The sequence below is a fragment of the Cetorhinus maximus genome, chromosome 20, assembly GCF_964194155.1.
Source record: "Cetorhinus maximus chromosome 20, sCetMax3.hap1.1, whole genome shotgun sequence".
Taxonomy (NCBI): domain Eukaryota; kingdom Metazoa; phylum Chordata; class Chondrichthyes; order Lamniformes; family Cetorhinidae; genus Cetorhinus; species Cetorhinus maximus.
This window is the reverse complement of record NC_135898.1, coordinates 51565663-51588482: the sequence shown is the minus strand read 5'-3', so window position 1 is coordinate 51588482 and position 22820 is coordinate 51565663. Positions and strand designations below refer to the sequence as shown.

General features: G+C 44.0%; 1 protein-coding gene across 1 annotated transcript in view; it reads right to left on the bottom strand.

Moving 5' to 3' along the window:
• The window catches only part of gfra1b (gdnf family receptor alpha 1b), a 277689-nt gene that overhangs the window by 11477 nt on the left and 243392 nt on the right, over positions 1–22820 (bottom strand). The window contains exons 5-7 of the mRNA XM_078564689.1: positions 15163–15272; positions 12127–12261; positions 10729–10916 (exon numbers count right to left, since the gene is read on the bottom strand). Coding sequence (XP_078420815.1) covers positions 10729–10916; positions 12127–12261; positions 15163–15272 — 433 coding nt within the window. The remainder of the gene's footprint in view (positions 1–10728; positions 10917–12126; positions 12262–15162; positions 15273–22820) is intronic.

Below are 22820 nucleotides of genomic sequence, written 5' to 3'. Positions count from 1 at the left end.
TACATTTGTACAGGGCCTCCATGAGACCACACCAGGATTATTGTGTGCACTTTTGGTCTCCATATTTAAGGAAGGATATACTTGCATTGGAGGAGGTTCAGTGAAGGTTCACTAGATTAGTCCCTGGGATGAGAGGTTTGTCCTATGATGAGAGGCTGAGTAAATTGACACTACATTCTCTGGAGTTTAGAAGAATAAGAGATGGTCTTAGTGTAATATACAAAATTCTGAAGGGGTTTGACAGGATACAAACAGGTTGTTTCTGCTGGGTGGGGAATCTAAAACATTAGGGCACTGTCTCAGGATAAAGGGACAATCACTTAGGACTGAGATGAGGAGAAATTTCTTCACTCTACCCCAGAGGGTTGTAGATGCTGGATCATTGAATATATTTAAGGCTGGGCGAGATAGATTTTTGGTCTCTCAGGGAATCAAGGGATATGGGGAGTGGGCAGGAATGTAGAGTTGAAGCCCAAGATCAGACATAATTATGATAAATGGTGGAGCAGGCTTGATGGGCTGTATGGTCTATTCCTGCTTCTATTTCTTGTGTTCTTGTATTTGGTTCTGACATCAGGCTGTTGAAGCCAACAGGAAAAAACCTGCCCTGTAGGCAGGCATTGAAAGCTAATGTGAATTCCAAGCAAGGACTGAGAGAAGTTTAAGGTAAGATTTCCTAGTCACAGTGATCCCCCAATGGTGCCCCATTATTCCAAATGTAATCACAACAATTCACAACAAAAGGGCAGAACAATTTATTTCAACTTAATGTCAAATAGTCTTGTAATGTATCAACATATGATTACACTTATTAAATACAGAAACTGAACTGGACTAGCCATGTAAGTACTGCAGCTACAAGAGCAGGTGAGAGCTCCAACAACACTCAAGAAGCTTGATATTATCCAGGACAAAATGCCTGCTTGACTGGCATCCCATCTACAAACATTCACTCCCTCTACCACCTACACACAGTGGCAGCAGTACCTGCAAGATGCACTGCAGGAACTCACCAAGGGTCCTTAGACAGCACCTTCCAAACCCACAATCACTACCATCTAGAAGGACAAGGGCAGCAGACACATGGCAACACCACCACCTTCAAGTTCCCCTCTGTTATGTTCCTTCTATCGGGTCGCTTTGCTCAGCAACCATAGTTGCATGCCTATCTACCAGTGAGTGAGTTGGTAAACAATATACCGCAGATGCAGAGATCAATATAAGATGAAACACACGCTGTTTATTGATACAAGTAACAGAACACTGACATGTGTGCTTCTCAGACCAGACCCTATTCTAAACTATTGATTAACATTGTAGCCCACGCTACACAGCAATTGGGTAATCCTGTCACATGGTCAATCTGCTCACATTCTCTTGAAAGTGTATTACACCTCAGATTGCCACATTCCTCCTCCTTTACTTGAAAGTACAATTTACAATCTTTACAATATATCATCTATTTTCATAAATAAACTATTTACAAATTGAGTCTCTCTGGAGGCTTCTTCAAACACATCAAATGTTGCAGTTCTATGAGTTTGGATGGTTTATTTGAGGCCTCCCTTTCAGGAGTCATATGTCACTCGGATCTTCACTAGGAACTTGTAAATTTGTTTCTTCAACCCTTTCAGGCTCAATGATTCTACAGGTACTTCCAAAGTAAGGGGAGTTCCTTCTACATGTGGTGCAGAATCCAATGGGAATGCTTTTACCCTCTTTTGGGCCCAATTGCATGCACTCCTGCTGCCCCTCCCCTCCAAGTTCAACAGTATAAGGGCAACTGTCAAGAAGGTTCTCAAAATCAGGATGTTGGCAAGGCTAAATTCAACATGGTATGATCAGCCTCCTGTTGTGTCTTCTTTTGATGGACTTTCTTCTCGGCAGCAGTGACTTTAATCTTGGCCTTCTTTTCAAGTTCCCTTATCGCCAGACTAGGCTTAGGTATAAGCTCAATTTGAGTAAACTTGGTGGCTGAGTCTTCCAGCATTTCCTCATCTGTCAGCTCCTTTGAAAACTCAGTGGTCTCTATTTTTAAAGATTCTTGGCTTTCACATAGCTGATTCTCCAGCTCTTCCACTTTTTTACATTTGTTAGATGTTTCTTGGAGAATTAAGTATTATTGTGTTTTCTCGGCTAATTTATTCTTCATCTCGGCCAGAGATATGCTGAATTCTTTCTGTTCTTCCTCATACCTTTTTAGTAGTACAAATTGGTATCTGAGGGAATCTAGCAATATGTGGAAGTCCTTCAGCAGGTTTTCTTTTTCTTTTTGGAGGTTACTGACTTCAACTCGAACTCTGTCCTGAGGCATCACCTCTACGAGTTCCTTTTGTTGAATCTTTGCATACTCCATTTTCCAAACAGTAACATTTCCTGCTTCTGATTGAGATCTCAGTCGTTTCTTAAGATTGATCTCTCTTAACCAGTTCCTTCCAAGGACACTCGATCCTCTGCCTGCTATCACTATTAGGGGTAGGTTAACAGACTGATTTCTATATTGTACTGAACCTTGCATATACCTCTTACTCGTATGTCTTCACCAGTATTAGTCTTTAATTTAGCATCTGAATTTTCTAGATTCAATGAGTGATCTCCTCCATTCAGATATTTGAACGTATGTTCCCCTATAACTGTTGTGGATGCCCCTGCATCCACCTCCATTCAGATGGGTTTCCCATTGATTTCCACTGTCACATAGATTGGCACTGTGTTACCCATTTTTAAGTTGCGTAGTGAGTAAATATCTAATTGTTTTTTCCTTTATTATGTAGATTTCACAATTTCTATCTTTTTGCTTAAAATTTTGTCTCAATCTGTCTTTACAATATCACATAATGTGTCCATTATGATTTTTAGTAGAAACACTTGATTCTTTTAAATTGTCATTCGCTTGCAGGCTGTCTGGTTCCATTTCTGCCGTTATTATTGTGGGATTTCTCTGTTAACCCATTGCTTTTTGCTGGTCTGTCAATGTTGGCTATTTCCCGCCTTTCCGTGGAGCCCTGTGCTTTCACACTATTTCTAACCGGCGCTTCCCTCCTGACACAAAGGACGGTGCCATTTTGTGCTCACTTGATTGCTTCTGAATCTCTGACTGCGTCTCCATTGCGAGCGCCAACTCCAGCGCCTTGTTGAAGTCTAAATTCGTTTCTGACAACAACCTTTTTTCAATGGCGTCTTCATTAATCCCACATACTAATTGGTCTTTTAGCCTGTCGTTAATTGACGCCCCGAACTCACAACACTTTGTCAGTTGTTTTAAGGCTGCTACATCACAAGTGACTGTCTCTCCAGGGGCATGACACCTCAAATTGAATTTAAAATGCTGTGTTGTTACCGAGCGTTTCGGCTGAAAGTGGCTTTTCACAAGATTTATCAACTCATCAAAGCTCCTGGAATCTAGGGCGTTGGGTGCTGTTAGGCTACGAATTAGGCCATATGTTTTACTGCCACATGTCGATAAAAGGATCGCCCGCCTCTTCTCCTCATTGGCTAAAAAGAACGCTCAATATAATGTGACCAGTCATCGGTGGTCTGATCAAACGGTTCGATATGGCCAAACTATGGCATACTGGAGGGAGGTAACTTCAACAACTATGATGAAGGCTGTACTTACAATCGTCTTGCAAGGTACGGCTGACTTACTTCTGTTGAATTTCCGCGGCTTTCTTTGGTGTCGTCGACTGGTCATGTTTTTCCTCGTTGCCTGTTGTTATGTCCTTCTGTTGGGTCACTTTGCTCAGAAAACATAGTTGCACACCTATCTACCAGTGAGTGAGTTGGTAGACAATATACTGCAGACGCAGAGATCAATATAAGATGAAGCACATGCTGCTTATTAACACAAGGCACAGAGCACTAACATGTGTGCTTCTCAGACCAGACCATACTCTAAACTACTGATTAACATTGTAGCCCGCGCTACACAGCAATTGGGTAATACAGTCACGTGGTCAATCTGCTCACATTCTCTTAACAGTATATTGCACCTCAGATTACCACACCCTTGAAGCCACTCACCATCCTGATTTGGAAATATATCGCTGTCCTTCACTGTTGCTGGGTCAAAATCCTGGAACTCCCTTCCGAACAGCACTGTGGGTGTGCCTACACCACATGGACTGCAGCGCTTCAAGAAGGCAGCTCACTACCACCTTCTCAAGGACAATTAGAGATGGGCAACAAATGCTGGCCTAGCCAGTGACGCCCACATCCCATGGATGAATAAAAAAGTTTCCTGCTTCTAATTTAAAATTTGCTGTAATCATCATGCAAACTGAGTGAGTCCTATTCTATTAGAATAACTAGAATAACCTGTCAGTTTGTAATATCTTGTGTTCTCTAAAATACTCTTTGATTTCACTTTCAGTTTGCTGGTCATGTTATCATTTCTTGCTATAAAGTAATGTGATTCAGGTTCCCATTAGTTTTAATAGGAATTCAACAAGAGGCTTTTATGTGGTTTTTAAGTAAATATTTCACTTGTATTATACTGTGTATCCTCTGAGAAGTCTGAGTAGAGATCTTGAAAACATGTTTCTGTTATTTTGTGAGTGTTCTTACTGAAACAAATGAAAATACTCTGTTGGCATCACTGAGCCAACTTTAACAAGCTAGAGTATCAGCTGGAGGTGGTGCATAATGTGTCAGAATAACTCTTGTGTTTGAATATTACTGTTCTTGAGAAAAGAAATTGGCATTCTTGCCACTGGTGTGTGCACAACCCAATTTTGGATTCCACTCAATGCACAACAAGCTTTTCAGTCCATTTAGACTTCAAGGGAACGCCACTTCGGCTCAGCAGTCTTAAGATTTTTGTTTAAATAATTATTTTAATGTTTGCTATTTATTTTTCTTTTACCAAGGCTGTAAGGTTACATTTATTACTGATTTGTAAATAATGTAATTGTTACTGCTGGACCACTAGCTTTACCTTTTTATCACCAGGACTATTGTTGTGCTGTCTGATTGCTTGTCTGACTCATATCAAGTTGCAAGCTTCCTGCGGCTCAACATTAGCAAATCTGATCTCACCAAAAACATTGCACTTCAACCTTTATTCCCATCCCTTTTCTTGGATGCACACTCAGGCTGAAAGACGTCTATATGCTGCTTAGACCAGAGTTGAGCCTGAAATTCTACATCAGCCCATCACCAACAATGCTTACTTTCAACTCCAAGCTCAACCATCTTGTTTGCAGGCATATGGGGAGAAAAGAGCAGGGGTGTGGGTTCAATCGGATTGTTCTTTCAAAGAACCACTCTACAAGACCCATTCTACGTAACTCTACTTCATCCAGAATCCGCCACCTGCATTTTTTGCCACAGTTAATTCCATTCACCCATCACATGTGTCCTTGCCAACCTTCACTGCCTTCCCATCTCCCAGGACATGGATTCAAAATCCTCCTTCCTCATTACAAATTCCTTCATGATCCTACTTCACCCTCTGAAACCTTACTGAGTCATATGTCTCTGTTCACATCTAACTCATTGGCCATGCCTTCAGCCTTCTCCCTATTCCTGGATGGAGGTCTGACATCTCCCACTTTGGGACATTCTTGCAGTGTTAAAGGCTCTTTAAAAGTATAAATTGTTAGAGCATTATGGTTCAAACCTAGATTTAGTTTTGAAAAAGTAAAGGCAGTCGTCTTCCTTTTCTACCTGCTATTTTCTCAACAGTAGAAAGAAACCGAAGAATAGTTGATATTTGCCATGAAATGAAGTGCACTGCAGTGGTAAAGAATTCCCTGCCAACCGCCCACCCCACCCCCCATCCCACCACCATGAATATTCTAACTCATTGGAATATATTATTTTTTTAAAGCTGTAATTATAGATTCAATACATACAGTTGCTTCTGTAATTTGATGAATATTTAATACAAAATGCTATTTTTCTGTTTTGTTTTTAGTTGAATTCTATAGCAATATTAATTATTTTTCTTTTGGATGACCACACATGGCTACTAATATTTATACTGCAGTTTTTATGTAACTGAATATCACTGAGTATAAATGTTTTATAGTGAATATGTAACAAATAATATATTTTATAAATTTAATTTCCAAACCTTTTCACTTTAAGGGGTTCAAAGAATGACTTTTGTTTGCGACTATTGTAGTAATAATGTATTCTTATTAAAGAACAATTTTCTTCTGTGAATAATATAAATATAGGCAATGTGTCCAAATCCTTCTTTGAGTATCTGGCAGGATAAATGGGCAGGATTTTTCCTTCATTGGGCGGTTGTGAAATGGACCGCCGCCTGCGATTGGGCCCTGACCGCGATTTCACGCTAGCGGTTTAAAAGCAGACCAGGCAGCCCCTGGAAGGCTGCCATGAAGGATGTTCCCTGAGCAGGCACGATGGACCTGAGTGTAGCTGGACACAGCAGGCAGGAGGGCAGGTCGAGTGGGCACTCGGCACCCCTGCTTCTCTGATGAGTGCTTCGCCATCCTCCTGGTGCAGGTAGCTGCCAGGAGGGACATCCTTGTTCCCAGGGATGGGAGGAGGAGACCACCCACCGTACCTCACCAAGGGGGGGGTGACAGCGCTGGTCAGCAGCAGTGATGTGGTGCGGCGCTCCTGGGTGCAGTGCCAGAAGCACTTCAATGACCTGCCGCACTCGGGAAGGGTGAGTACCATGTTGGCATGAGCAGATGTGTTGAGATCTAGCCATTCCCCCCATCCCTGTGAACCTCAGGGGTGCTACAGTCTGAGTGCCAACCATCAATCATGCCGGAGATGGCCAAGGGCTGAGCCCTGCCTGCTTGGACTGAGTGCCTTGCGGCTCAAGGGCCACAACTCAGAAGTGCCCTGCCAGTGTGCTCCTCAGCTGGGGTTGGCCAGGCTGCAATGGTGCCGCATGTACAGAGTGGACTAATCAATGCTCCTCTGTTCTTTCAGGGGAAGACTGCCCACAATATAGAAAGCTCGTAGACCAGCGGAGGTCCCAGTAGACTCCTAATCTTTTCGAGGTGCCCTGGAATAAGATGCCCTGGAACTTGAGAGCCAGCGGGGGTGCCAGACGAAGGTAAGAGTGTGGTGCACAGAGGTGAGAATTTCGGCTTGTGCAACCATTCTAGTGTAGCCTTTTCATTGATGTGAGCCTCGAACCTGGAGTCCCCATTGATCATTGGAAGATGAGGGCATCATGATGCTGATCTCCATTGTCTCACCAGGGTTCCTGGCATGCACAGTAACAGTGTGATGACTTTAACCAATGGCATGCCTTTCTTCTCCCTTTTGGGTTTGCTAGCAGGCATTCGATCTCCGGACCCCGAAGGGCCACCCCTGATGCCAGAGGACCATTGGGCATCATTTGCACCTGTGTCACACCTATTCTCTGAAGCAGGCACCAGCGCAGAAACCAGCACTTTGGTGGGCATTTGAGCGGCCGCTATTCATCGACGCACATTTGTGAGGGCACTTCGCAAGCAGGTGCAGGCAGAGGCAGAGAGTGCCCAAGGCGACGGCAGTTGGAGGACTGCTGGGGACCAGGATGATGCTCAGTCGAAGGCTGATAATGAGCCTCTGGAGTCGTCCATTAGGCAGCAGATGCTGGATGTCCAGCGAGATGTGTGGGGGGATCTGGTGGGAATCCATGAGGATCTGCATGCCATGGTCTCCGTGATGGAGGAGTCCATGGGGAGCATGAGCACTGCATTGACCGTCACAGCCGAGTGCACTGCCTCCTCCATTGAGAGAGTGGCAACACTCATGGAGAGGCAGCTCCAGGGACAGAATGAGGGGTTCCTGGGGTTGCGCTTGGACCATCAAGCCCTCACACAGGCACTGATCTCAGGTGGTCAGTGTCAGTGTGGGAGATGAATGAGGCACCCAGGACCCCAGCTAGGTGCCCGCCCATCAATGGTGAGCAGGGAGGTCCACAGCGACCTCACGTTGGCGCATGAGCTGCATGTCGTCTCTGCAGGCTCCTGTCAGGGTGCTCTGGATGACGGCAGCAGCTCCTCCGCTCCTCTGCCAGTGACCGTGGCATCTGATGAGGCTGCAGAAACTGGGGAGATGCCAGCCGTGTCACTGGCCGCTCCCTCCCAGGCGGGGCCAGCACAGGCTCCACTGGCCAGGGGACAACCCCCTAAGGTCATCAAGGCCAACAGGACAGCAGAGTCAGCAGACTGCCTGCTATGCTGGTGCAAGCGACGGGGGAACACCTAGACGTAGCACTCGCAAACATAAATTAAAGGCACCATCAGCACAAGAGGGACAGGTCACGGGTGATTTTATATTCATTTTTGTTAACTTTTAGTTTATGGGTCTGATGTTGAATACCAGAAACGTTTCTGTTAAGATTATTGAATTGTCAGAATGATATAAATTGTGTTTTTGTCTTCATGGCCTGAGCATGCTTCATCTTTTTATTTCATTGGTGCAGGGAACGCCAGTATGTAATGTTGGACATAGGTGGCTCTGAATGTTATTGCACAGGCGCTGAGTGCTCTTTGTGTTCAAATGAAAGGGTCCTTTCAGACATCCGGGATGGAGGCAGCAGCCCTGGCATGCATTTGAAGCTGATCTTTGCTAACCTAGTTGAAGGAGCATTGGATCAAGGCGTCCTTGGTGTCCCTGACTCCCTGTAGGTTACTGAGATCTGGCTCCATGCCCTCAGCTTTCTCCTCACCATGCTCACCTTCGGACTGACTACTGGACTCATCATCTGTGGCCTGTGCAGCTGTGTCAAGATTCTCCTCCTCCAGTGGGTGCCCCCTTGCCAGTGCCAAATTGCGGAGATTGCTACACGCAGCCATGATCAGTGACACACGCTCTGGGGGGTATTGTAGTGCACCCCTGAATGGTTCAGGCATCGGAAGTGCATCTTGAGAAGACCTATGGTCCTCTCTACCGCCGTCCTTGTAGAGGCATGACTGATATTGCACTGCCTCTCTGCCTCTGTTCTTGGGTGGGTGAGAGGCGTCACGAGCCACTTCATCAACGGATAGCCCTTGTCACCCAGCAGCCACCCATCCAGTCGGGCTGGAGCACTGAAGAGCCTCGGCACCTGGGAGTGTCTCAAGATGTAGGTGTCACGGGAGTCACCAGGGTACCTTGCACAGACTTGCAGAACCTGCACCCTGTGGTCACACACTATCTGCACGTTCATGGAGAGAAATCCCTTCCTGTTGATGAAGGCACCTGGCTGACCTGCTGGCGCCTTGATGGCCACATGTATGCTGTCGATGGCACTCTGGACACGGGGGAACCCAGCAATCGCTGCAAAGCCTTTGGCTCACTCTGCCTGGCTGGCCTTGTCCGTAGGGTAAAGAATAAAGGTCAGTATCCTGCCTGAACAGAATTTATGTCACCAGCTCAACACAACTGTGGACAGCTGATTGGGAGATTCCACACAGATCCCCCACTTACCCCTGGAAAGAGCCGGGTGCATAGAAGTTGAGGATCACTGTGAACTTCAGAGCCATTGGCATGGGATGTCCACCCACAAAATCGGAGCTGACCTCAGGCCCAATCACCTGGCAAATTGAGGTCATGCTCTCCCTTGAGAGGCAGAGCCTCCTTCGGCATTGCACCTCGGAGAGATTGAGGTAGCTGCATCAGCGCATGTAAACCCTGGCAGCAGGATAGTGGTGTCAACTGCAGCCCCTTCTGCCTTGGACTACCTGCTGGCCCTGCGTGCCTTGTGCCTGTGCCTCTCCTCCCACAAGTTGCTCCCCTGGAAGCTGCATAGGGTCACTTAGCCTCCTCTCCTTTCTGCCCCTCTTATCCTCCTCAAATGAGGTGCCTCCAACAGAGACCACAATCCCCACTACCAGGGTAAGGGAAGGCTGTCTGATACCTGAAAGGGTCCACACTGTCTGAATCCTCTGGGGGCCTGGCAGACAGCAATGAGCCCTGAAATGAAGCCTTGAAATGCTAAGAATGAAGCCCCGAACAGAGATGAGGTGGCCAGATACCAATAAGCAACCAGCTGCAAACTATCTCCAAAACTCCTCACTATTCACACTGGCAATGCTGCTGACCCTTTTTATCCCGCTCTTGGATGAGATTTGTGAAAATGTTGGCTGGCCACCTGTCTATTTTGCCCGTGTGATGAACAGAAAATTGCAGGGGCAAGGAAAAATCACAGTCAATTGGACTATTAAGAGCCTTAAGTGGCCGCTTAATTAATAGCTGGCACCGCTCTGGCACCCACGCGTGTCCACCGAGCAAAATATTGCAATGATGTCAGAGCGCCTACCTGACGTCATCGCGCACTATTTTACTCCCGTTAGGGTCGGACGCGTGCCCGCCCATGCGGTGAAAAATTCTGCCCAATGTTTTATTTAACCCGGCTTCAAGTCTCACAATAACTGTCACACTGGAAGAGAAATAAATAGTATTACGATCAACTGGCTAGTCTTCAGCTATTGAATTAATCTTCTGCACTGACAGTTATAACAGCAAGCAAGTGACATTTTTGTTTCTCGTCCTTACACACAGTAGAGCAAAAAAAATCTGTTGGCAACATATCATTGCAGCTTGACAATGTCAGCTGCATTGTTAATACAGCTGCCAATTAAATCTAACAAGACAAGTTGACAAGCTATCTAATGTCTTGTGTTAGACCTTTGAGGGTTTAAGCCATAGATGTGAGGATGCTATTTCATGCTAATTAATAAGTTATTTTTTCTCATTTCCTTGCCATGTTTAGCCTTGATAATCACGTAGAAATTGCTTGGTTCCTTTAGAGTTCTAGTAATCCCTTACCTGTAAATTTGCACATAAAGGAAAGATACTGTCATCATCTGCTGTGTGAATTTCATTGCCATAGCTCACTGACTCAGAATTATGCTGTGGTGTGTTGTTCTGTTTGGATGATGCTGTGGTCTGTACAGGTGGCATTAACTGCCAAACATTCACATCAGTGCCATTACCAAATGCTTGTATGGCATTTTCTGTAGAATTAAACAAAGAATAAGATAATTAACTTATGCAATTACAAATGACTGTAGAAAAGAGGTAGTGTAAGTGCTCAAAATATAATAGCATTTATTTGAATTAAACTGATTGAAATATAAAGAGATCACTTTAAGAATAGAAATAGTTTAATAATAGTAAATGTCACCAGATTACATGTTACTGATGTAACATTGATGGGACAAGTGACATACATGGCATTCTTTGCATTTTCTATTTTTGCTCCTCCCCCACCCACAATTTTCCATTGCTGAGTTTCTTCCTTCAGCTGAGGTGCTAGACAGGATTAGAGATGAACTACATTCCACTTTGTCTCACCAATGGAGATGGTGGCTTTTGTTGTGATTGTTATTGGCAGGCCTCCAATACCTCACCCAAATGTCATTCTTTGTACATTGCCATCGCAGCTAAACACAGCCTTCTCCCAACCCCTGGTCACATGTTCATGCTTTCCGACAAGTCACCGGGCAATGATAATAGCAAAATGGACAATTCTTTATCTGTCTAACACAGGGATACGGAAATCAATTATAGCATCCCACCGTGGCAACATCAGCATAAATCAGGGATCAGAATTGGGACCTTCCTGACTGTATGACTCAGCATTCACTATATATGCATCTATCCATTGACCAAAAAGACTCATATTTGTACCAAAAAAATCTAAAAACAAACTTAAAACTCAACAATATCATGTTTTTTGACACCTTACTTAATGATTGAGATTTATTGATTTATTTGAGAGAAATTAAACTTCACTGAAACCATGTATTGTAGCTATTTTGATATATAAGTAAATAGATAAGTATATATAGTCTGAATACTTTTTATATCTATCTCATAATAGATGTAATATCTATGTATGTTTCTGTTCTGATTCTGTTTTTGTGCATGTAGATATGTGTTGTATATTAGTGTGTAGATTTATGAATGATGCTTGGTCTCATTGTTAATTTTAAATGCATGTTTGAGGGGGCAAACCTGTAAAGGACAGAGTCCAGCAGAAGGATTTCTATCCAGAAGAGTTGAAAAGTTATGGTACTTACCAATACATTAGACAATATAATGTAAAATGTGTTTATTGATGTGTCACCACATACACTAAACTACAGCATAAAGATGAAGTTAAATAAAATTAGCACTTCCACAAAATCTATAAACCTGACTGTTGTGGATTGCTGAACTTACTGAAACATCGGTTGTCCTTGAAGAAATTGTGGAACTCATCGCACTCCTCCTTTTGGTTTCCACTTCCAATACAAGTGCACCATGGTGCCACACTGATGCCAGTGGAATCAATATAGTTTGGGGTGATGACAGTTCCTGTCAAGAGAAGCCAAGATCAAATTTAATGATCATTCATTTAACCAAACACAAACTGTTATATATTCTCAGATAAAACACTTTAGCTGTCACATCATAGTTACTCGAAAGGAAACATAATGATCAGAAAAAACAAGAAATTGCTCACCCATTACTAGTTGTCGCTTTTCAGAGTCAAGCATCAATAGAGCCAAGCAAGATAAAAGGCAGCTTTGTGGAAAATTGGATAAGCCATCTTTCAAGCATTGTTATTCAAGAATGGTTTTATGTTGAAAGTATAAGCAAAGTCTAACATAGATTTGAATTATACAAGTTACAAGACGGAAGCAGGCCATTCGGCTCAACCAGCCCATGTTGGTGTCTCCTTTGCCTGTGAGCAAATAGTTCTAAACGCATTTACCAGCCCCTCACCCAGTAATGAGGTAATTGCAAAGGTAGTGGAGTTCTGGACCAGAAGTGGGGCAACCCCACATCAGCAAGCAGCAGGATTGGGGGCCATATTTTGTCAGTGGCTGTCTCTGTGACTACTATCCTGTTAAAGATGGCAGCCCACACCAAGAGCTGCCAACTCAACAGAAGGACTGCCAGCTCAGTAGCCTCAGCAATGCCACCACAAGTCAGTGGCTCAGATAGTGAAGCAGTCCGTGCCCATATGCAGCAAGACCTGGATAACATTCAGGCTTGAGCTGATATTGGCAAGTAACATTTGTGCCACACAAGTGCCAGACAATGACCATCTCCAACAAGAGAGAATCTAACCACCTCCCCTTGACATTCAACAGCATTACAACTGCTGTATCCCCCACTATCAAAATCATGGAGATACCCATTGATCAGAAACTGAACTGGACCTGCCAGATAAATATATATTTTTTCTTTTTATTCGTTCATGGCATATGGGCATTGCTGGCTAGGCCAACGTTTATTGCTCATCCATAATTGCACTTGAGAAGGTGGTGGTGAGTTGCCTTCTTGAACTGTTGCAGTACATGCGGTGTAGGTATACCCACAGTGCTGTTAGGAGGAAGTTCCAGGATTTTGACCCAGCGACAGTGAAGGAACGGTGATATATTCCCAAGTCAGGTTAGTGAGTGGCGCAGAGGGGAGCTTGCAGGTGGTGGTGTTCCCATGTGTCTGCTGCCCTTGTCCTTCTAGATGGTAGCGGTCGTGGGTTTGGAAGATGCTGTCTAAGAAGCCTTGGTGAGTTCCTTCAGTACATCTTGTAGATGGTACACACTGCTGCCACTGTGTATTGGTGGTGGAGGGAGTGAATGTTTGTTGATGGGATGCCAATCAAGCAGGCTGTTATGTCCTGGATGGTGTCAAGCTGCTTGGCTACAAGAATAGGTCAGAGGCTGGGAATTCTGTGGTGAGTAACTCCCCACTCCTGACTCCCCAAACTCTGTCCGCCATCTACAAGGCACAAGTCAGGAATGTGATGGAATGCCCTCCGCTTGCCTAGATAAGTGCAGCTCCAACAATGCTCAAGAAGCTTGGCATCATCCAGGAGAAAGCAGCCTACTTGATTAGAACCCCATTCGTCACCTTCAACATCCACTCCCACCACCACCGACGCACAGTGACAGCAGTGTGTACCATCTACAAGGTGCACTGTAGCAACACACCAAGGCTCCTTCAAAAGCATCTTCCAAACCCACGACCTCTACCACCTAGAAGGACAAGGGCAGAGCAGAGGATACATGGGAGCACTGCCATCTGCAAGTTCCTTTCCAAGCCACACATTGCCCTGACTTGGAACTAAAACACCATTCCTTTGCTGTTGCTGGGACAAAATCCTGGAATCCCTTCCTAACAGCACTGTGGGTATACCTACACCACTTGGGCTGCAGCGGTTCAAGGAGGCGGCTCACCACCACCTTCTCAAGGGCAATTTGAGATGGGCAATAAATGCTGGCCTATCCAGTGACACCCACATCCCATGAAAGAATAAAAAATCAGTAGCCATTGCTGAGGTTGCAACTGGAGGAAGAGGATGCATTGATGGCCGGGCATTCTCAAAGTTTGGTAAGTGAGGTCTGGGAGTGCCAGGGCTAGCCAGGTAGGCCCCGGCAAGGCAGGAGAAGGATTGCTGATGGCAGGTGGCGCTATTGGCTTGGTGGCAGCCATTGCCACTGAGGGGCCCCCTCCATGGACAATGGAGTGCACAAAAAAGCAGGGTTCCCCACTGGAGCTCAATGGGAGACCACCAGGGCTTACCTGTCAGTCTCCCTACATAATGGCAGACTCTCCTGCCACTGGCAAAATGCCAGCAGAATTGGGAAGAGGCCCTTAACTGGCCACTTAATTGGGTACCTGGGGGGCGGCTCATCTGCCACCATCCCAGCTACTGGCAAAATGGCATAGTGTTGGGAAGGTCTTGGGCACCCGTCGCCCCCTCCCCTGAAAGATTCCCGTGCCATTTTGCAAGTCTTCCAGCCTCCCAGTATGTCGGCAATGGGCTTGTAAAATTCTGACCAACGTTACGACTTGTCTGGGAGACCAAATCTAGGCACTATAAATATAAGGTTGTCGTTAATAAATTCAATAGGGCATTAAGAAGAAAACTTTTTTACTCAAAATGTGATTAGAATATGGGGGAAGGAGTAGTTGAGGTAAATAGCATAGATACATTTGAGGGGAAGCTAGATAGACATGCAAAAGAAAGGAATACATGGATATGCTTGTACAATTAAATGAAGAGGGGTGCAAGGAGGGTCATGTGGAGCATAAACAACAGTGGGGACCAGTTGAGCCTAAAGGCCTGTTTCTATGCCGTAAGCTCCATATAATTCTACATAATGCTCACGTTCCTCTTCAAACACTTTACCTTCATCCGCTTATCCAATCTGATATTGAACATTGAATATTGAACACAAGTTTGCCCTCTCTTCTAAAGCTCACCTATGAGTCCTGAGTAAGCAAGTAAACAGGCTGCATAGTTCTGCCTCAAGCAGCCACTTGTAGAACGAGGTTCTGGCTGACAGTTTGTGATGAAATCTGCAAGCCGTGACCTGTTAAGAGAAAAAGCAAACAACAAATCATTAAATTAGCACATTAGCAGGAAAACAAGAGAAGTTTTTTTGTCGTGGCAAAACAGCATTGGATGTTGAATATATAATTTCTTATAGTGTTATTGAAAAAATCTTTCCAGTGAGATTCACTTCTCATGAATATATTTACATCTATGTTCACTCCCTAATACAGAAACAATGGCCAGAACTTAATGCTCCCCCATTGCCGCATGCCTCAACTACATAGCGATTTTGCACTGGGGTGGGCAAGACCTTGGACAGGAAGCCCATCCTTGGCGGAAGGATTTACTTGGCGTGGGGGAAGGTCGAAAATCACCATAGTTACATCTTGGGTGGTAGGGTTGGGGGGTGGGGGGTGGGGGGTGGGAGGTGGGGTGGTGGGGTGCGCCTTCATCAGAAGTCCCCTTCTGAAGTTGGGCGCCCCCGCCTTAAGGTCTGGTGGCCTCTAGACCTCCCTCTCTGCCCCAGCCTCTCCCCAGAAACCCCATTCACCCCCTTCGCACCCACCCCCACCAGGCCTTCCCTACCTTCCCTGCCGTGGGACCTTGAACTTACCTGGGCCTCCACTCCCTGGACTTAGGCTCCGATGTCATCCTGATCTTCCTACCTGTCCACTGCAGCAGTGTCGCTGCTGGGACTGGAGAGCTGCCAGCCAATCAGATTGGCTAGCAGCTCTCTGAGGTGGGACTTCTTCCTCAGTGAGGGTTGGAAGTCCCACCTGCAGCCACTTAACGCTCATTTGAGTGTGAAATGGCTGCGGGTCACTCAGAGTTGGCGGGGAACACTCGAATCACGGGAGGTGAAACCCCGCCATCCGAAAAATTCAGGCCAAGGTCTTTAAAAAAAAATACACTGAGGGGTTGCTATTAACCACCCTTCCCCATGACAGGCTGGAGAGGGTAGAGATTTAAGAATGAAAAATCGTGACCCCCCCCCCACCAACCTGCCGAGTACACCTGCCCCCATTTTTACTGTTACAAGGCATGCTGATCTCCTGCTCCCTAGAGCCAGGGCACTTTATTATATTATTTAAATCAGGCTCCTATAGTATAGCTGGGAGCCTGATTCAGTCTTAATGCTTGGGTTTGGGAAGACAGGCAGCTAAAGGGAGATGGGGGAGGGTGGGTGGGGGTGTGAAGCTGGATCAAGCCAGTAAATATTTTTCCAGCACTGCTTGTGAGCCAGGAGTATCTAGAGTGTTCCCCTGACCCGCAGGCCAATTGTGATCTTCTGCCAATTGTGTTCTCTCCTCTCTACTACAATTGACCAACAACCACCACCATGCCCCGATCTTTGCCTAAATGCCTCCTGATTGCTGTACTCTGAGCCCCAATCTTTTCCAATTGTTCAGGACCATCCCTAGTGATCTTGGCTGAGGCCATCTGCTGCAAGCTTCCCTGCCAACCCATCAATCTGGCCGGCTGCCAGGCGGCAAACTGAACTTAAAAAATGATAATGTGGACGTCCATGTTTCCAAGATTTCCAGAAATTGCCCCCTGCAGCTACACTACCCTGCCTCCAAAAAATATCAGGGCCAGCAGCTCTTGGTATGTATCTCTCTATAATATGGTTTCTGTATAGCTGCCAAAGGCAGCTTTATAGTGCAAATCTAAGGTATTTAGAAAGTAATGGCTTTTATGGTTTAAATAAATGTTTTATAACTGAAATAAATGAAAACTATCTGTCATTAAACTTTCAACTGAGAACTAATTAACTGATTTATCTATTTATATAATGGTCTTCAAAGTATCTGCCATACTTCAGAATTCACACTTCAATATGTCATAAATATTAAACAAGGGAGAAAGAAGGTTGTTTTTGTTTGACCTGAAGCTGGAATTTATAAGCACAGGTAATCTGAAAATAACCCACACGAAAAGGCAATTAAACTCTTATTTGTCTTCAAATGTATTGATCCAATTGTCATGAGGAATATCCTAACAGTCTTTGCCTTTCTACCTTCCTCTCCTCCTTTAAGATCCTTGTTAAAACCTTCCTCTTTGATCAAGATTTTGGTTATCTATTGTCTCCTTTTGTGATTAGGTGTCAAATTTTGTTTAAAATTTCTGTGAAAAGCCTTGGGGCATTTTACTATGCTAGAGGCACTATATAAATGCACGTTGTTGTGGGGAATATTGAGCAGCAGCCTTAAACGAACAGGGCAGGTTGAAAATTGGACAAATTACTATGCTGCCCTAAAGCTGCTGGAAACCGCTGGATTGCAATTTTAACCCACCCAACTGAGCAGGCTGCAAGGACAACTCACCCTAAACAGGTGGGATCCTTGTTTACATATGCATGTTAGGTTCTGATGATGTCATTGGGATCCATGAGCAAATATTACTACATGGCCTGAGTTGGAAGCAGTGAGTTCCTTACTAAGCTAACCCAACAATGCCAAGACCAGCTAGTAGAGGCCAAAAAAAGGTCTTTTTTCAAAAAACTTATAATTTTCTTTGTAAGTCTAAGAACAGCAAGAATGCTCTTCTGGCCTCCAGAAGGAACCTTTGGTCTCCCTTGCTGCCTTCTTGCTCCTACCCCGATCAGGGGTCTCCAGCCCAACCTGCCACATACTTGCTGTTTTCTGTGTGTTTCCTTGGCTGCAGTGTCTACAAGATGCACTGCAGCAACTCCCCGAGGCTTCTTGAACACCACCTCTCAAACCTATGATCTCTACCAGCTGGAACAACAAAGACAGCAGGCACATAACCTTAATGCACCACCATCTCCAAGATCTCCCCAAGTAGCACACCATCCTGATTTGAAAATATATTGCCAATTCATCATCATTGCTGGGTAAAAATCTTGGAACTTCCTTCTCAAGACAGTTTAAGAAGGTGGCTCACCATCACCATCACCTTCTCAATGGAAACTAGGGGTAGGCAATAAATGCTTGCTTTACCAGCAACACCCACATCCCCTGAATGAATAAGAAAAAAGAGCCAATTTTTCCTTCTCTACTTGTTCTCACCTGGCCTTTTCTCAGTGCTAGAACTGGGGTAACACTAACTTCTCCGAGGATTTTTGAGGTTAGAGGAGGTGGGGCTGGGGGGGTGGGGGGTGGGAGGGGGGGTGAGGTCATGAAGGGAATTGAACCTTAGGATGAGAATTTTAAAATTGAGCCACAAACAAACTGGTTAGCAAGCGCAAGGGTGATGATAATGGGATTTGATGCTTTCTAGGATACAGGCGACAGAGCTTTGAATGAGCTCAAGATTATGGAGGGTAGAAGATGGGAGGCTGGCCAGGAGAGCATTGGAATTGTTGAGTCTGAGGGTGACAAAAGTGTGCATGAGGGTTTCAGCAGCAGATAAACTGAGGTGAGGTGGGAGACCAACAATGGGCGGAATTTCAGAAATTTACAGTCCTGTCGAAGTCAATGGGCTTTTGTACGGCTCACTGAACTTTACGCTTTACGGCCCTGGCCTTGTTCCCCTCCCCCCCCACCCCGCAGACGGGGCTGTAAAATTCCACCCAATATTATGGAGGTGTAAGAAAGCGGTTTTGATGTTGAAGAGGATATGGCTGGAAGCTCAGCTCAGTGTCAAGCAGGACATCAAGGTTGCAAACTGTCTGGTTAGCCTTGAGGAAGTGGCCAGAGGGATGGAATTAGTGACTAGGGAACAGAGTTCATGGTGGGGCTAAAGACAACTTCTTCAGTCTTCACAATATTTGATAGTGGTGATGTAGAGCTGAATATAATCAATGTGCACCATTGCCAAATTCACATAAAGATATAATTTGTAAATTTAATTAGGATCATTTCAGCACTGCAGAGAGCTTCACCCTGATTGGCAAGGTTCAAACATCGAGTTATAGGAAAGATGGGCAGAGATTTGGGAGACAAAAACATGTTTAATGGCTTGAGAGAAAGGCAAGGATGGAGATTGAGTGGTAGTTTTCAAGGACAGAAAGACCAGGGATGTCCTTTTAAGGAGTGGGGTAATAATGGCAGATTTGAAAGGGACTGGGACAGTACATGAAGAGAGGGTGTGGTTTACAACATCAGCTAGCAAGGATGCCAAGCTGTTTTGTGGGAAGGGATGTGCCTTAAATCTATGGTGTCACATGTTGGAACTACTGTATGCCACCATGACATAAACATTTTTATTGTGAAAGTTAATAGTTTCATTAAACTGAACAATTTGACTTAGTAAGGGGGAGGTGCTGGCACAGTGGTAATGTCACTGGACTAGTCATTGAGAGGCCCATGCTAATGTTTCGGGGATATGGGTTCAAATTCCACCACAGCAGGTGGTGAAATTTAAATTCTATCTGGAATTGGAAGCTTGTCTCAGTAATGGTGACCGTGAAACTATCGTCGATTGTCATAAAAACCATCTGGTTCACTAATGTCCTTTAGGGAAGGAAATCTGTCATCCTTACCCACTCTGACCTACATGTGAGTCCAGATCCATAGTAATGTGGTTGACTCTTAACTGCCCTCTGAAATGGCCTATCAAGTCACTCAGTTCAAGGGTAATTAGAGATGGGCGACAAACACTGGCCTTGTCAGCAATGCTCACATCTCATGAAAGAATAAAAATAGGTATTCTTATGATGTACGATATACCAGAGGTACAAAATAATTTTCTACATTAATCGCTTGATTTTAACCTAACCCACCTGTCAGGAATGTGGGGCAGAGTTGGATTGAGTGCCCAACTTATGTGCCAAATTAGATGCACCATTTCAACGGCGGCGATGTATAAAATGGGCGTCCAACCTGAACCCATTCTGTTCGTGCCAGATGGGCTAGGTTACAATTGTGCCAATGCTTGCACTCACCATACAATACAAAGTAATGAACCAAACCGAACATAAACAATGTTTGGTGGAGCTGAAAATTCATAGAAAACTTGAATCATTTTGTGGGTACATGTAAGGAACTTTTTCTTACAAACTGGCTAAAAAAATGTTGGTTTTACAATGTGAGGCAGCTAACAGGAAACACATGGCTGGACCATTAAAAACTTTTGAAAAATGACTCCCTGCTTGGTGAGCAATACCGGTTATGAGAAAACTTAACTTATGTTAAGATTCAATAAGTTTTCCCTTCCAAAGAAACTACTTGAGCTTTAACAAGAGGAAACTAATTCTCAAAATTGAGTAAAGTGCATGTGAACAGCTAATTAATTTGTTGGAAAAGATCAACAACAGGACAGAAAGCAGAGGATTAAAAAAGCAAACCATTAGACTGGAAAGATAAGTATGCAGATAAACAACTGAATGCTGATGCAAGCTCCATTGTAACCATTTGTACAAAATTATAGCTCATATTCACTGCTCTTCCCGGCTCCACAAGAAGGTATGTAAAAAATATATATAACATAACCTTCTGATGATAAGGTCCAAGGGCTCCTGTTTGGCTACAACATGCCTGAGGATATTGAAAGCAACATTCAGGCATGCTGTAGTCAGTCACAAGCAAATTCTTTAAAGAAGCCCAAAGCTGGCATTAGACCCCATGTTTGCATATGTTTTGAACAAAATTTATGAACAACTATGCAGGAGCCTTTACCAATATAGCAAGCTGCACACTTCCGGGGTGGAATGAGGGTGCATGCTACCTGCTACATTTCACCCTTTGGTGCCTAACTGTGCCTGCTAATGGATGTGGCACCATCTGACTCCGAGACCAATATTTCATGTGTAAATCATGGTTAAATTCTTGTTTCTATGATTGACAGCAATGTTATGTGGTGCCAGACCTCCAAGATATCTGCATCACTCCAGTTCTGGCCTCATGCCGATTCCTGATTTTAATTGCTCCACCAGTGGCAGTCATGCCTTCAGCTGCGAAAGCCCAAAGCTCTGCAATACCCTCCCTAAACTTCTCTGCCTCTCTACCTATCCTTTAAGTTACTGTTTGAAATCTATTTATCTGCCCAAGCTTTTGGTCACCCGCTGTAATATCTCCTTTTGTGCCTCAGTGTCAAATTTTTGTTTGATAATGCTCCTGTGAAGCACTTTGGGACATCTTCTTACATTAAAGATGATGTATTAATGCAAGTTTTTTTTTTAATTCAGCAGGGAGAGATGTATTTTTAACAAGACGGTGTGTTTAACTTCTCAGATATTTGTAGCATTTACATCACCAATTTGTTCGTAAGATGGCTGACCTGCTGAATGGTTTCTCAGCTCTTGCATTATTTATTGCAGTTTGAGTTTGGTGGATTCAAAAATGGTAACTATGTCATGATCCTTAGTAATGGGGTCAAAACGTGTCTTCATTGTCAAGTCTAATAGATATAATGACTTAAAGCAATGGCTATGTAAATTACTCCTATTTTTTACAAATGTCCTTCCTCAGCACCGAGTTAAAAATGTGAAACATACACATGAAATATTATTCCGAATCAAGAAGTGGATTTCATTAAGACAACTCCATAATAGTAAAGCCTTACCAATGGAATTTTGAATGCTGCTGTCTTCTGGTTTCATTCTACATCAATTATTTGTCAAAAATTGCACACTGCCTGGCCTATTGCTCATATATCAACGTGGACTACAAGGACCAATTAGATAAAACAAAGCTAGCAGAAATATATTGATGTTCTATATGACATCTAACTAACCCGCTGCTAATCAATCATTATGTGTGCAATAAAAATGAATTATTGATTTTAAATTAACCTGTAGTATAAAGAATAAAAATTATAGTCTCTTCATTCTTAAAGACCTGCAAGTTATAAAGACCATTCAATCTTGGAAATTAATTAAGCCTTTATCATTGTAGTTGAACTGAAAGAAGGTTACATCGCTACCGAAATGTCAGTTCATTCCCAATGTTTTATATCTAGAGGTCAGTGAATTCATTGTACAAACAAAGAATAACAACTGCACAGAACTGCATCTTTAATTAATGCATTTTTCTCTGTTTCCTTCCCTTGGGTATCACTTGACTCCACATAAATCACCTTCAACCAGAAGGACTGGATACTTTGGGTAGTTCATTATTTCATTAATGTGCTTAGAAATCAGTTGACAAGTGATGAAATTTGAGTAGAGCATGGCTGTCTAGATATGTTATTCCTTTTCAATATCATATACACACTAGCAGGTTTAGAAAATGACAGGTTTAGGAATGACAGGATGGTGAAATAACACAACATAACCAAAGTCAGCATTCATTAAATATAACTCACCATTAATTTGCTACTGTTAAGTTTCTGATCACTATTCTTTTTTAAAGTTATTTTTCTTTTGTTCTTTCAGTTCCGACTGCTGCCACACATAGGGCAGAATTTTACAGTCCCCTGCCGGCCAGTTTGTAAGAGGTAGGGCCCATAAAATTGCCCAAATGGCCTTCCCTCCACCCTCCTGCCCACCCTCACCCCAGTTGAGGCCCTTAAATGGTTAATCATTGGCCACTTAAGAGCCGCTTCCCACCGGGACTCAATTTTGAGGCCGGAAGGATGAGTTCAGGGACCTGGGGGAAGCCTGGTAGGTCTAGGGTCTTGGTTTAAAAACCTCAGCCAAAGCTGGGAATCGATTGTAAAATGCCTGAAAATCCTCCGATACTGT